Below are 16158 nucleotides of genomic sequence, written 5' to 3'. Positions count from 1 at the left end.
CACACACACATACCCCCCCACTCACATACACACACACACATACCCCCACTCACATACACACACACACATACCCCCAACTCACATACACACACACACATACCCCCACTCACATACACACACACATACCCCCACTCACATACACACACACATACCCCCCACTCACATACACACACACACATACCCCCACTCACATACACACACACACATACCCCCACTCACATACACACACACACATACCCCCACTCACATACACACACACATACCCCCAACTCACATACACACACACACATACCCCCACTCACATACACACACACATACCCCCACTCACATACACACACACACATACCCCCCACTCACATCACATACACACACACACACATACCCCCAACTCACATACACACACACACATACCCCCCACTCACATACACACACACATACACACACACAATATGAATGACACACCACAGCTTCACATGAAATACATGTATTTATTTTAAGCTATAAGCATTGAGAAATTAATTATGCAAGAGAACTGTTCATTTTGAGTAAACTGCAGCCCCGCCCAGGGGAGCTCCGTTTTTTATAGCTCAGTGTTGTGACAGACAATACATCCCCTCTAACCAATAACAGCCACCACACCTATCAGGAAGTAAGAAGAGACAAGTTTGGAGTTTATAATTAATCCACTGTTTATCCAACCCACAGTGGTACAGCTCTAGGGGCTAAATGTAGGTTGAATGAAAACGTTAGCGTGACAGGGAACGTTAAAGGGCATAATGTTAAGTAATTCGTCAAACAACGTGTCATTTTATTACATACAACCTGTTGTTTTATTACAGTGATGACCACATCTGATTCAGTGCAGGATAGGCCTATTCAGAAATGTTGACATATGCAATTGCTTTCATTAGGGACAAACATAGTGGGATAGTGGGTGTAGTTTGTTATTCATAAAAACAAACAAATGAGGATGACAAAAAGGATACAGTTCCATGTGTTTTATTCCGCCTGTATAGGAATGCGTTATACAATCTGTTTTATTGGTCTTGCAGTGCTGTGTTTTTATCATGAGTTCAGGACGATGGTTTTATGGCGTCATTCATTGTGTCAAAGGACAAGCTTACTTCTCACAGTTATACAATAGGTTACTGTGTTGGTGACAGAGACAGTGCGAAGTTTAAAGGCGCTCACTCACATTTGCACTGCGTGAACACTTGAGAAAATAGCTAGCCTACATCAATTTGTTACGGCCTTCACTGCGCCTAAGGGATTCAGTTCGATTGACATACCCTGTCTATCGACGCGCTGAGGCATTCAGGGACTTACCGGAAACCAAACTTTTTCTTCAAACTTGTTTCGTAGCTGAGTCAAACGCGTCGAAAGAGGAAAGAAAGAGACAAGACCGTTCCCCGTCCAAACTTTTACAGTTCCTTATTTTCTTCCTCATATTCGAGTCATGTTGGATAATAGTTGGTTGCTGTCTAAAAGAAGTGAAATACTGACTTTTTGTCAAGAATAACGGCCGCCTTCGAGTGTTATTCCTCCACACATAGTATAACGGATATTCGTTTTTATCATGGAAGACGTGAGTATTCAGTCTATTGCATTGTTCTGATGGGCGGCATTGGTGGAATCTCGGTCGGCTATGGTTGGTTTTAAATTAAATAAAGGCTACAGGTCTAATGAAAGTTTAACCTGAGTAAAGATTCTTACATTTTCTCGGTGGCGACATAGGTCAATCAAAACACTCACGGAGGGGTAGGAAAGTAGTCATCTAGTAGTCTAAAACTCATCATCGTTCAAGGTCAGAAAAAAGAGTAAAACGAGCAATGTAGCCTAGATATAAAACAATCCGCAGTTTATTGGATGCACACTACACACTACAAATAGCCTGTTGAAGTATCGGCGAAGAAAATAATAATTTGCGTTTCATCAAACTGATATGCTATGCGTCAATAGGCTCCTACAACGCATCGTACTTTTCACAGTTCAAACTCAGGTGCCAGGAGCTGTTAAAGCCACGCACCTGACAACCTGTTGCTTTCAACGGTAGCCTACTACTGCTACTGGGGCATTTACAGTGGTCTCTCTCACCCCTCCGTTGCTGGCTGCTGCCCCTGTAGCCATGGAGATGTTAGGGGAGGAGGAGGGGTTAATAACTTTATTGTTTACATTGTAATAACTACATTGTAGCTATTTGGATACATTTTAGCCTACAGGGTTAGGTATGTTACTTTCTAAATGTAATCGGTAGGGTGGTACACAATTGGCCCAGTATCACCCGGGTTTGGCGGGTGTAGGTCATCATTGTAAATACGAATTTGTTCTTAACTGACTTGTCTAGTTAAATAAAGGTTCAATCAAAGATATATATGAAAAAAAAACAGTACTAGTTACATGTCCAAAATTATAATCAGTAACATAATTTTTGGATTAACCAAATTAAGTAACATAATCTGATTACTTTCTGTTACTTTTTGATTACTTTCCCCTTAAGAGGCATTGGAAGAAGACAAAAATGATCCATCAAACACATTTGGTGTGTCATCATAGTGTTCTCTGAACTTGTGGTCAGACTTGCTCTGGTGGAACAAATTTAAACTTGCGCCTTTTTTCAATGCTGATTTGAATGTCATTGAGAAAACAAACATCCTTTCTGAATTTAATCCAAGATGTAATCATCTAGTTTTTCAAAAGTATCTGTAATCGGATTACAATAGTTTTACTGGTAAAGTATCTGTAATCGGATTACAATAGTTTTACTGGTAAAGTATCTGTAATCGGATTACAATAGTTTTACTGGTAAAGTATCTGATTACAGTTCCAGTTCTTTTCAAACCGATAACATGTAACCCAACCCTGACCCTACATTATAGCCTACTGTTTAGATCAACTGTAGCCTACCCCTCCAGTACAGTAACTGATCCAGTGTCAGCTCTTGGGTCAAGCTCTTAATGAATATGTTGGGGTAGGCCTATGTGTTATGGAGAGCTGATCTCAAATCAGTTATTGAATGTGAACAAAGTCACCATACCTACAACCATGGTCAGTAGGCCTACACCGCAGTGTTGTCTGGGGATGCAATGTAGCTTGGGTCAGACTGAAAGAACTACTGAGTCACCTAATATGTAAGGCTGTCCTCCTATCCTGAATGATCCTAAATCCTAAATAGGCTAGTTAGAACAGAAGAAGATGTACATGTACTGCTTTTAAAACTTCATCTGGAGGCCTATTTTCCCTTCTTTTGTTTTGAATGTACTGATGTTAAAAAGAGTAGGCCTGAACTGACAAGCATTGACCTGTGTGTTTTAAAGATGTCTTTATGGGATAAACAGGCCTACTGTATGCGCAACAACTCATATAGCAGCTCAAAGTTGCAAGCCGTAGATGACATTGAGGCGAGTTTCCGGGAGCTTCTACTAGAATGAGGAAGTCGAACAGAGCAGTAAAACAGTAAATCAATCAAAATTGGCTACTTTGCAACTTTTTGCACACACACATATACACACGCTGGTGCAAACGCACACACACACACACACACATATATATATACACACACACACACATATACACACGCTGGTGCAAACACACATACACACACACACATACACACACACACATGCGTGTGCGCTTGCGATGCAGTGAAACTCTTGTCAGAGTAGCCTATAATCTCTGTTAACCCAGAAGTCAGCTGCATGGTTAACTTCTGTGTTCCTACAATTTGTGAGTTCTGCTAGAAACAAAGTCACCACCTTGCAACAAGAAACTCTCAGCCAAAGCCCCCCACTCCCCCATGTGGGCACAGGCACGAAGCACTCAAGACGACGCGGTTTATGCACCGCCTTCACCCAATCCTGATACGTCCAAATAACCAGTGACAAAACCCTTAAAACGGAACTAATGCTGCTGTTATCTCCCACATCCCAGTCAGTCCTGGCAGATTCTCTCAGTCTAGATGTTGAGTCACGGGAGATGAAGTAGTATGGAATGTAAATTCATGGTCAAAAAAAGTACTATGCCCAGCAAGGTATGGTACTTCTAGGAGCTTCTCTCAGCTACATAAACATTGATTTAAACAACTGTGTCACAATTGACGTGGAGCAATTGAGTTTAAAAGAAAATGTTCTTAGTGACCTCAGAAAACCCCTTGCACACAGAGGTTTAGCCCTGAGCAGCACTATCCTATTACAGTAGTGTAGTGTTAGTGTAGTGTTAGTGTAGGCTTACATTAATAACCAGAGTGCAGGGGTGAGATAAGGACCACCATGCAGTCAAGGTTTATACTACAGGGGTGCCTGGCAGTCCCATAACAAACGAGGGCACGTTCATAAACATGAAATATTGACACAAAACCCCCAGAAGTGTTAAAGGTACAACCTGTAATTTGACCAGCCTGACCCTGCCACTTGGTTTGGTAAACTGAGGGATGAGGCTGGAGAAATGGAACCACTCTCATATTCAGATGGACTATGAATTCCAAGACTAACAGTCCATAAGAATGACTTATAGTGTTAACCATATTTTCAAGCTATACATGGTTTGTTTCCAAAGGTTTATTGTAAAGACCAAGGGCCAGTTTAATGGAAACTGACCTGTTAGTCCTGGACTAGGCCTGGAAACTAGCCCTGAGAGGAAATCAAGTCAGCCATCACTATGTTTTCACATCAGTATAATTATATGAACAGCTGGACTAACCACACTGAATGCCCTATATGTAGCTATACTAATGTGATCTTAATTGGTAAATGAAAGACCCTATTAGGTAGGACTGGCGGAAAGGGTTCAGCTGTGTGTCTGTGCAGTCTCTCTTGATAGACGTTTCCTATAGCAGATCTAGGATCAGCTTACCCTACCCACACATTTCACCTTAATCATTAGGGTTTAAAACTCAAAACTGTCCTCAGATCAGTGTTATGGGCAACTTCATTCTAGTCCTCTGAGTCACAGCAATAGGTTGACAGGCCATTCCTCGTGGGCCGGGTTTATATACACCGGTGTGGCTGGACAGTGTCTGGCGGCTCAGTGAAGGCCACTGCCTGGCTGGCTGCCTGTTATACACGACCAGCTGTTTTAGCACTCTGTCACTGACCCCTCTCTCCCCTCTCTCCCCTCCCCTCTCTCCCCTCCCCCTCTCTCCCCTCCCCTCTCTCCCCTCTCCCTCTCTCCCCTCCCATCTCTCCTCTCCCCTCTCTCCCCTCCCCCTCTCTCCCTCTCTCTCCCCTCTCCCCCTCTCCCCTCCCCCTCTCCCCTCCCTCTCTCCCCTCCCCCTCCCCTCTCCCTCCTCTCCCCTCCCCTCATCCTCTCACTTCACTCTATCTTTCTATCTCTGACTCTTTCTCTGTCTGTTTTTCTCAACCCCTCACTTTATCTTTCTTTCTGTCCGTCCCCCCGTCCACCCCCTCTCACACACACACACACACACACACACACACACACACACACACACACACACACACACACACACACACACACACACACACACACACACACACACACACAATAAACACTACCTACCCATTGGGCAAAAACTGTTCAATCAACGTTGTTTCCACCTCATTTCAACCCAAAAAGTCAATGTGATGACGTTGAATTAACTGATTGGATTTCATCAACGTAAGGGCATTTCTCAACCTAATGTAAATCAAACTTAGACGTTGAACTGACGTCTGTGCCCAGTGGGGAGGTTCTTTTGGCTCAGTATCACTGACACCAACACTTCGACACTTCTTCTGTAATTGTCAGTCACGTTCTGCTGTTGCTGGAAGCATGGCCATGGTGTGTGTCAGCCTGCTGGACCACAGTCTGAGGAAACAGACTTGCACATTATGTGAGGATTTATTAACAATTAACCCTCTTTGACCACCGCTCAGCCTTGTGCTGCACAATAGTCAATTTCTGACCGTCGTTTCCCGGCATTTGGACTTGTGCTGCACAATGGTTGTGTGTGAGTAAGTGTGTGTGACTGAGTTCCCTCTGAAACTCTGATGGTGTTGTTGATACGTGTGTGTGTGTGTGTGTGTGTGTGTGCAATAGGGTATTTCTTTGGGACTTCCTCTTGTTTGTTAGTATCTTTGAGAGCTCTACGTCTCTCCTATTCCCCCCTCTCTCACCTCTCCCTCCCTCTCTCACCTCTCCCTCCCTCTCTCACCTCTCAATTCAATTTAAGGGGTTTTATTGACACTGGACACATGTTTACATTGCCAAAGCAAGTGAAATAGATAAACAAAAGTGAAATAAACAATCAAAATAAAAGTTACACTCACAAAGGTTCCAAACGAATAAATACAATGTAAAGTGTCATATTATGTCTATATACAGTGTTGTAATGATGTGCATATAGTTAAAGTACACCTCTCCCACTTCCCCTATTCCCCACTCTCTCAAAGGATACTAAGGTGTCTTCTCTCCTCTCTCCCACTTCCCCTATTCCCCACTCTCTCAAAGGATACTAAGGTGTCTTCTCTCCTCTCTCCCACTTCCCCTATTCCCCACTCTCTCAAAGGATACTAAGGTGTCTTCTCTCCTCTCTCCCACTCCCCCTATTCCCCACTCTCTCAAAGGATACTAAGGTGTCTTCTCTCCTCTCTCCCACTTCCCCTATTCCCCACTCTCTCAAAGGATACTAAGGTGTCTTCTCTCCTCTCTCCCACTTCCCCTATTCCCCACTCTCTCAAAGGATACTAAGGTGTATCTCTCCTCTCTCCCACTTCCCCTCCCCACTCTCTCAAAGGAAACACTTCCCTATTCCCCTATTCCCCACTCTCTCAAAGGATACTAAGGTGTCTTCTCTCCTCTCTCCCACTTCCCCTATTCCCCACTCTCTCAAAGGAAACTAAGGTGTCTTCTCTCCTCTCTCCCACTTCCCCTATTCCCCACTCTCTCAAAGAATACTAAGGTGTCTTCTCTCCTCTCTCCCACTTCCCCTATTCCCCACTCTCTCAAAGGATACTAAGGTGTCTTCTCTCCTCTCTCCCATTTCCCTTATTCCCCACTCTCTCAAAGGATACTAAGGTATCTTCTCTCCTCTCTCCCACTTCCCCTATTCCCCACTCTCTCAAAGGATACTAAGGTGTCTTCTCTCCTCTCTCCCACTTCCCCTAATAGCTAGCTAAGTCAACCAGTGGAAAGGGGAGACCTTGTTAACTCAGATGATGTTGATTAGGACGTGTGGTGAGTTCAAGCCGGGCAGGGCAGCATGGAACTCGATTCATCCCAGATGGGGACTTCTCCTCCCTGTTTAAGACTTTATAAGGAACACATGTCGGCTAAGGTGTGCCTTTTTTAAGGCCTTGAAATGAGGGCTCGGCCTCAGCCCATTTGGGATGGTTGTTGAAAGAGTTGTAAAGTGAATCAGATATTGCAAAGGCATAAGAAAAGGGAGCTTTTGGATTTGGCTCGGGCTTGGTTTTTGGGTTAGGTTTTCTCATGTGAAATGAGAATTTGGAAGAACGACATCCATTTATGACACAATAACAAAGCTTGGCCCAATACAGTTTTATATTAAATGTGTATTTGCTCGTCTTATTTCAAACATCCTCAGAGAGGCACAAACCCGTGTAAACTTCCACTTCATAATGTTACACTCGTCATTACATGCTAGCATACGACAGTCATTATCAGATGTCATTTTGGGATGTCCACTGATTAACCAAGCATCTCTTCCTGTGGGAGTCGATATGTGGTAAAGCTAAAAGCAGATCCATGTTTGGAACTGTTACACCTTCTGGCATGTTCAGCTTGGCTAACTAGCTAACACTGCTAAAGTTGCTTGCAACAATGGCCGACACCACAGAGCTCTGTGAGCTTCCAACCAGTAAGCTCAGTTGGGATAACTAGCCAACATGGCTAATGTTGCCACTTGCCACAATGATAACTGCACAATCAAGGAAACAGAGACTCAGGGCGACTGTTGCACTTTTACCAGCATGTTGAGTTTGGTTAACTAGCCAACATGGCTAATGTTGCCACATGCCACAATGTTGTATGACGTGAGTCCATTAAACTGTTCCACCTAACAGCATTCCCTCACTTTAGCTAACTATGCTAGCCAATGTTAAGCTGCATAATGGAAGACACAGAGTCAAGCCAACTGCTGTAGTGCAAAATATCTCTTCTATAATGTACACTCTGAGAAAAAAAGGTGCTTCCCTCAGTGGATAACCCTTTGAAGAACCCTTTTTGGTTCCAGGAAGAACCCCCTTGAGTTCCATATAGAACCCTTTACAGAGACGGTTTTACATGAAACCTAAAATAGTTTGACCTGGAAGCAAAAAGGGTTCTCCTATGAGGACAGCTGAAGAACAATTTTGGAACCCTTTTTCTAACAGTGTAGATGTGTCCAGCACCACACCCAGCATTATTGGCAGGGGTGAGCTGTACTGTCAGGCATTGTACAGTACACTGTGATGTGTTCCACTTTCCACTGGCCTGGCCTTCAGTGTGTGTGTGTGTGTGTGTGTGTGTGTGTGTGTGTGTGTGTGTGTGTCAGAGAGTCAAAGGCCAATCAGTACTTTCCTCTTTCACTTAGAGACAGCGATGCATGCCATGTCCCCTCTCTCTCATGTCTCTGTTTTGTGGACAATGCACTGTGGAAGACTAATGACTGCCTTTTATCTGTCTCTCTTTTTCTCTCTCTTTCCTTCTCTCTTTCTCTCTCCCTCTCTCTCGACTTCTCTGTATTTCCCTTCCTCTTTCTCTCTCTCTCTTCCTCTTTCATTCCTCTATCACCTCTAACCTTCTCCCTTCATCTCTTTCTAACTCCTTTAACCTCTCTGTGTCACTCCCCCTCTCTCTCTAGGCCTTTCCTCTCCTCACAGCTGTACCTTTCCTCTGTGTGCAAAGCGGAGCCACTCTTCCCAGTGCTGTCGCAGTGAAAGTGGAAAAACAGCTCGATGACCCTTTAAAAAGACATCCTGTGGAATTTCCTCCAATAGATTCGGAGTGCCTGGGAGTTTTAGACAGGCACCTGCAGTTGTTTGTGTTTTATTCTGTAATAAATGAGGACCAGTCAATTTGCTGCGCAGTGTCTCCTAAAGGAGTTTGAGGTAGATAGTGCTGTGAGCTTTAGTTTTACGTTGTTGTTTCTTCATTGGTTAATATTACAAACGCAATCCGCAGTCTTATTCAGTGCTGGAAGTTTCATACTATGTTTTGTAGTAACTGAGTAGCATAGAAAAGCATTGTGATAGAAAGGCATTGTGCTACAGCTACTCTACAGTAATCCTCTGGAACTGTAGTCAGCTTTCTCAAGTCTCAATACCCTGGTCTGGACTGGTATCTCCACGTATGGACAGCTCCATATAACAACAGGGTGGTGTTCATTAAGCAAGAAATAGAAGAAAACAGAATGAAACGGATGGAATACCTAGCAAAACATTTTACAACATTTTTGTTGTGTGCCCTTATGAACAGAACCCTGGCATTCTGCTTCAGATCTGTCCAGTTTCCCGATAGTGATGGAACTTAGGCTTACAAGTGTTTTAACATTGAATATTTCCTACAATGGCTGAAGATGTAACATACGTTTCCCAAAACACCAATCAGAGAGAACGTTTGCTAAGTGCGTCGTTGAGGCATTTGTCGATACTGATGCCCCATTTACATTGTGATGTATTTCATTGCGCCGTACGTCATCTTCATGCAAGCTCTTTCTGCTACTGGACGGAGAGCATAGGGTTTCACAACCAATGCAAGACAAGATGGAGGAGAGCCTAGTCTCTCGGCAGAGATCACATTTATTTTGGGAGATTGCAAAATATGACCTTTTCATTCAAGACAGGAGAAACATATTTCAGTTGATAATAAAACATGTTTAGTTACTTTTTCCTCAACTTGTTTCCATAATTTTCTAGCAAGTCAAGCTATCTTACAGTGCAGCTAGCTAGCTAGCTAGCTAAAAGCTAGGCTATACTGTAGCTAGCGACTTCCACCTAATAATTATCATTGAATTAACTAAAACAGTCATAAACATAATTTTTACATACTATTAAAATACTACTGACTTATACGAATGGGTAATTTTTTACAAGTTGCTAGCTATCCTATAAACTAATCATCGAAAACCACATATTTATATATTGGCAACTTTGTTCTGAAGTTATCAGCGGTCATAGAGAGGTGGATAAACCATGTGATTCTATGTTTAGCAGGGATCTTCTGTGTATAAAGTGACACGGGGGGGGAAAAGCATCTTAGCTGCTCTGAGGCAGGCATTAGATTGCGAGCGTTTTTTTCAAGTACAACATTAATAACGATGGTTTTGGGATCAGCTCGAAGATTTAATGATTCTCCTACGAAGGTTCTAACGATGCACTTAGCCTTAAGATTAGAGGTCGACCGACTATGATTTTTCAACGCCGATACCTATACCGATTATTGGAGGACCAAAAAAAGCCGATACCGATTAATCGGCAGATGTTTTACATTTATTTGTAATAATGACAATTACAACAATACTGAATGAACACTTATTTGAACTTAATTGAATACATCAATAAAATCAATTTAGCCTCAAATAAATAATGAAACATGTTCAATTTGGTTTAAATAATGCAAAATCAACGTTTTGGAAAAGAAAGTAAAAGTGCAATATGTGCCATGTAAGAAAGCTAAAGTTTAAGTTCCTTGCTCAGAACATGAGAACATATGAAAGGGGAACAACTACTCCAAGTCTCAGAGCGAGTGACGTTTGAAACGGTATTAGCACGTTTCAAACTAGCTAGCCATTTCACATCGGTTACACCAGCCTAATCTCGGGAGTTGATAGGCTTGAAGTCATAACATTTACATTACATTTAAGTCATTTAGCAGACGCTCTTATCCAGAGCGACTTACACATAAACAGCACAATGCTTGAAGCATTGCGAAGAGCTGCTGGAAAAACGCACGAAAGTGCTGTCTGAATGAATTCTTACGAGCCTGCTGGTGCCTAACATCGCTCAGTCAGACTGCTCTGTCAAATCATAGACTTTTTTATTTTATTTTTATTTCACCTTTATTTAACCAGGTAGGCTAGTTGAGAACAAGTTCTCATTTGCAACTGCGACCTGGCCAAGATAAAGCATAGCAATTCGACACATACAACACAGAGTTACACATGGAATAAACAAAACATACAGTCAATAATACAGTAGAACAAAAGAAAACAAAAAGTCTATATACAGTGAGTGCAAATAAGGTAAGTTAAGGAAATAAATAGGCCATGGAGGCGAAGTAATTACAATATAGCAATTAAACACTGGAATGGTAGATTGGCAGAAGATGAATGTGCAGGTAGAGATACTGGGGTGCAAAGGAGCAAAATAAATAAATAAATACCAGTATGGGGATGAGGTAGGTAGGCTGTTTACAGATGGGCTATGTACAGGTGCAGTGATCTGTAAGCTGCTCTGACAGCTGGTGCTTAAAGCTAGTGAGGGAGATGTGAGTCTCCAGCTTCAGAGATTTTTGCAATTCGTTCCAGTCATTGGCAGCAGAGAACTGGAAGGAAAGGCGGCCAAAGGAGTAATTGGCTTTGGGGGTGACCAGTGAGATATATCTGCTGGAGCGCGTGCTACGAGTGGGTGCTGCTATGGTGACCAGTGAGCTGAGATAAGGCGGGGCTTTACCTAGCAGAGACTTGTAGATAACCTGTAGCCAGTGGATTTGTCGACGAGTATGATGCGAGGGCCAACCAACGAGAGCGTACAGGTCGCAATGGTGGGTAGTGTATGGGGCTTTGGTGACAAAACGGATGGCACTGTGATAGACTGCATCCAGTTTGTTGAGTAGAGTGTTGGGGGCTATTTTACAGATATTTTATAGATGATCACCGAAGTCGAGGATCGGTAGAATGGTCAGTTTTACGAGGGTATGTTTGGCAGCATGAGTGAAGGATGCTTTGTTGCGATATAGGAAGCCGATTCTAGATTTAATTTTGGATTGGAGATGCTTAATGTGAGTCTGGAAGGAGAGTTTACAGTCTAACCAGACACCCAGGTATCCACGTATTCTAAGTCAGAGTCGTCCAGAGTAGTGATGCTGGACGGGCGGGCAGGTGCGGGCAGTGATCGTTTGAATAGCATGCATTTAGTTTTATTTGCGTTTAAGAGCAGTTGGAGGCCACAGAAGGAGAGTTGTATGGCATTGAAGCTCGTCTGGAGGTTAGTTAACACAGTGTCCAAGGAGGGGCCAGAAGTATATAGAATCGTGTCGTCTGCGTAGAGGTGGATCAGAGAATCACCAGCAGCAAGAGCAACATCATCGATGAATACAGAAAAGAGAGTCTGCCTTAATTATAACATAATAACACACAGAAATACGAGCCTTAGGTCATTAATATGGTCGAGTCCGGAAACTATCATCTCGAAAACCAAACGTTTATTCTTTCAGTGAAATACGGAACCGTTCCGTATTTTATCTAACAGGTGTCATCCCTAAGTCTACATATTGCTGTTACATTGCACAACCTTCAATGTTATGTCATAATTACGTAAAATTCTGGCAAATTAGTTTGCAACGAGCCAGGCGGCCCAAATGGTTGCATATACCCTGACTCTGTGTGCAATGAACGCAAGAGAAGTGACACAATTTCACCTGGTTAATATTGCCTGCTATCCTGGATTTCTTTCAGCTAAATATACAGATTTAAAAATATATACTTCTGTGTATTGATTTTAAGAAAGGCATTGATGTTTATGGTTAGGTACATTGATGTTTATGGTTAGGTACATTGATGTTTATGGTTAGGTACATTGATGTTTATGGTTAGGTACATTGATGTTTATGGTTAGGTACATTGATGTTTATGGTTAGGTACATTGATGTTTATGGTTAGGTACATTGATGTTTATGGTTTATGATTAGGTACATTGGTACATTGTACATTGATGTTTATGGTTAGGTACATTGATGTTTATGGTTAGGTACATTGATGTTTATGGTTAGGTACATTGATGTTTATGGTTAGGTACATTGATGTTTATGGTTAGGTACATTGATGTTTATGGTTAGGTTGATGTTTATGGTTACATTGATGTTTATGGTTAGGTACATTGATGTTTATGGTTAGGTACATTGATGTTTATGGTTAGGTACATTGATGTTTATGGTTAGGTACATTGATGTTTATGGTTAGGTACATTGATGTTTATGGTTAGGTACATTGATGTTTATGGTTAGGTACATTGATGTTTTATGGTTAGGGTTAGGTACATTGATGTTTATGGTTAGGTACATTGATGTTTATGGTTAGGTACATTGATGTTTATGGTTAGGTACATTGATGTTTATGGTTAGGTACATTGTGTTTATGGTTTGATTGATGTTTATGGTTTACATTGATGTTTATGGTTATTGATGTTTATGGTTAGGTACATTACATTGATGTTTATGGTTAGGTACATTGATGTTTATGGTTAGGTACATTGATGTTTATGGTTAGGCTACATTGATGTTTAGTACAATGGTTAGGTACATTGATGTTTATGGTTAGGTACATTGATGTTTACTAGTTTATTGATGTTTATGGTTAGGTACATTGATTTTATGGTTAGGTGACATGTTTATGGTTAGGTACATTGATGTTTATGGTTAGGTACATTGATGTTTATGGTTAGGTACAATGTTTATGGTTAGGTACATTGATGTTTATGGTTAGGTACATTGATGTTTAACTGGTTAGGTTAGGTACATTGATGTTTATGGTTAGGTACATTGATAATGGTTAGGTACATTGGTGTTTATGGTTAGGTACATTGATGTTTACAGGTACATTGATGTTTATGGTTAGGTACATTGGTGTTTAAGGTACATTGATGTTAAATGGTTAGGTACATTGATGTTTATGGTTAGGTACATTGATGTTTATGGTTAGGTACATTGATGTTTATGGTTAACATTGATGTTTATGGTTAGGTACATTGATGTTTATGGTTAGGTACATTGATGTTTATGGTTAGGTACATTGATGAATGTGTGTACATTGTGATTTAGAATACACTGATGTTTATGGTTAGGTACATTGATGTTTATGGTTAAATGTTTTGATGTTTAAATAAATTGATGTTTTTTACATTGATGTTTATGGTTAGGTACATTGGTGTTTATGGTTAGGTACATTGATGTTTATGGTTAGGTACATTTGTTTATGGTTAGGTACATTATGTTTATGGTTAGGTACATTGATGTTTATGGTTAGGTACATTGATGTTTATGGTTTACATTGATGTTTATGGTTAGGTACATTGATGTTTATGGTTAGGTACATTGATGTTTATGGTTAGGTACATGATGTTTATGGTTAGGTACATTGATGTTTATGGTTAGGTACATTGATGTTTATGGTTAGGTACATTGATGTTTATGGTTAGGTATGTTTATGGTTAGGTACATTGCAATGTTTATGGTTAGGTACATTGATGTTTATGGTTAGGTACATTGATGTTTATGGTTAGGTACATTTGAATAGGAAACTGATGTTTATACTTATGGTTACATTGATGTTTATGGTTAGGTACATTGATGTTTATGGTTAGGTACATTGATGTTTATGGTTAGGTACATTGATGTTTATGGTTAGGTACATTGATGTTTATGGTTAGGTACATTGATGTTTATGGTTAGGTACATTGATGTTTATGGTTAGGTACATTGGTGTTTATGGTTAGGTACATTGATGTTTTATGGTTAGGTACATTGATGTTTATGGTTAGGTACATTGATGTTTATGGTTAGGTACATTGATGTTTATGGTTAGTACATTGATGTTTATGGTTAGGTACATTGATGTTTTGGTTAGGTACATTGATGTTTATGGTTAGGTAGTGTACATTGATGTTTGGTTGGTAAGAGTTTGTTGGTTAGGTACATTGATGTTTATGGTTAGGTACATTGATGTTATGGTTAGGTACATTGATGTTTGGTACATTGATGTTTATGGTTAGGTACATTGATGTTTATGGTTTACATGGTTAGGTACATTGATGTTTATGGTTAGGTACATTGATGTTTATGGTTAGGTACATTGGTGTTTATGGTTTACATTGATGTTTATGGTTAGGTACATTGATGTTTATGGTTAGGTTGTTTTTACATTGATGTTTATGGTTAGACATTGATGTTTATGGTTAGGTACATTGATGTTTATGTACATTGAAAGGTACATTGATGTTTATGGTTAGGTACATTGATGTTTATGGTTAGGTACATTGATGTTTATTTAGGTACATTGATGTTTATGGTTAGGCATTGGTGTTTATGGTTAGGTACATTGATGTTTGTACATTGATGTTTATGGTTAGGTACACATTGATGGTTGTTTATGGTTAGGTACATTGATGTTTATGGTTAGGTACATTGATGTTTATGGTTAGGTACATTGGTGTTTATGGTTAGGTACATTGATGTTTATGGTTAGGTACATTGATGTTTATGGTTAGGTACATTGATGTTTATGGTTAACCATGGTTAGTACATTGATGTTTTATGTTTATGGTTAGGTACATTGATGTTTGTGGTTATGATTGAATGGGAAAGGTACATTGATGTTTATGGTTAGGTACATTGATGTTTATGGTTAGGTACATTGATGTTTATGGTTAGGTAATGTTTATGGTTGTACTTGTTTATGGTTAGGTACATTGAGTTAGGTACAGGTACATTGATGATGAAAGGTGTAACATTGATGTTTAGGTACATTGATGTTTATGGTTAGGTACATTGATGTTTATGGTTAGTCCACATGGTTAGGTACATTGATGTTTATGGTTAGGTACATTGATGTTTATGGTTAGTACATTGGTGTTTCCTGGCCAGGTACATTGATGTTTATAGGAACATGGTTAGGTTGATGTTTATGGTTAGGTACATTGATGTTTATGGTTAGGTACGATTGAATGTTTATGGTTAGGTACATTGATGTTTATGGCTACATTGATGTTTATGGTTAGGTACATTGGTGTTTATGGTTAGGTACATTGATGTTTATGGTTAGGTACATTGGTGTTTAGGTACATTGATTGATGTCATTGATGTTTATGGTTAGGTACATTGATGTTTATGGTTAGGTACATTGATGTTTATGGTTAGGTGTTTATGGTTAGGTACATTGATGTTTATGGTTAGGTACATTGGTGTTTATGGTTAGGTACATTATGAGGTTGTTTAGGTAAATTGATGTTA

General features: G+C 40.4%; 1 protein-coding gene across 1 annotated transcript in view; it reads left to right on the top strand.

Annotated features, from left to right (window-relative positions):
- Positions 1 to 1153: 1153 nt before the first annotated feature.
- The window catches only part of plekho2 (pleckstrin homology domain containing, family O member 2), a 31134-nt gene continuing 16129 nt past the window's right edge, over positions 1154 to 16158 (top strand). The window contains exon 1 of the mRNA XM_065011176.1: positions 1154 to 1585. Coding sequence (XP_064867248.1) covers positions 1577 to 1585 — 9 coding nt within the window. The 5' untranslated portion in view covers positions 1154 to 1576. The remainder of the gene's footprint in view (positions 1586 to 16158) is intronic.

The sequence above is a fragment of the Oncorhynchus nerka genome, linkage group LG27 (genome assembly GCF_034236695.1).
Source record: "Oncorhynchus nerka isolate Pitt River linkage group LG27, Oner_Uvic_2.0, whole genome shotgun sequence".
In the NCBI taxonomy this organism is placed as follows: Eukaryota; Metazoa; Chordata; class Actinopteri; order Salmoniformes; family Salmonidae; genus Oncorhynchus; species Oncorhynchus nerka.
This window is presented reverse-complemented; position numbering and strand designations above follow the sequence as displayed.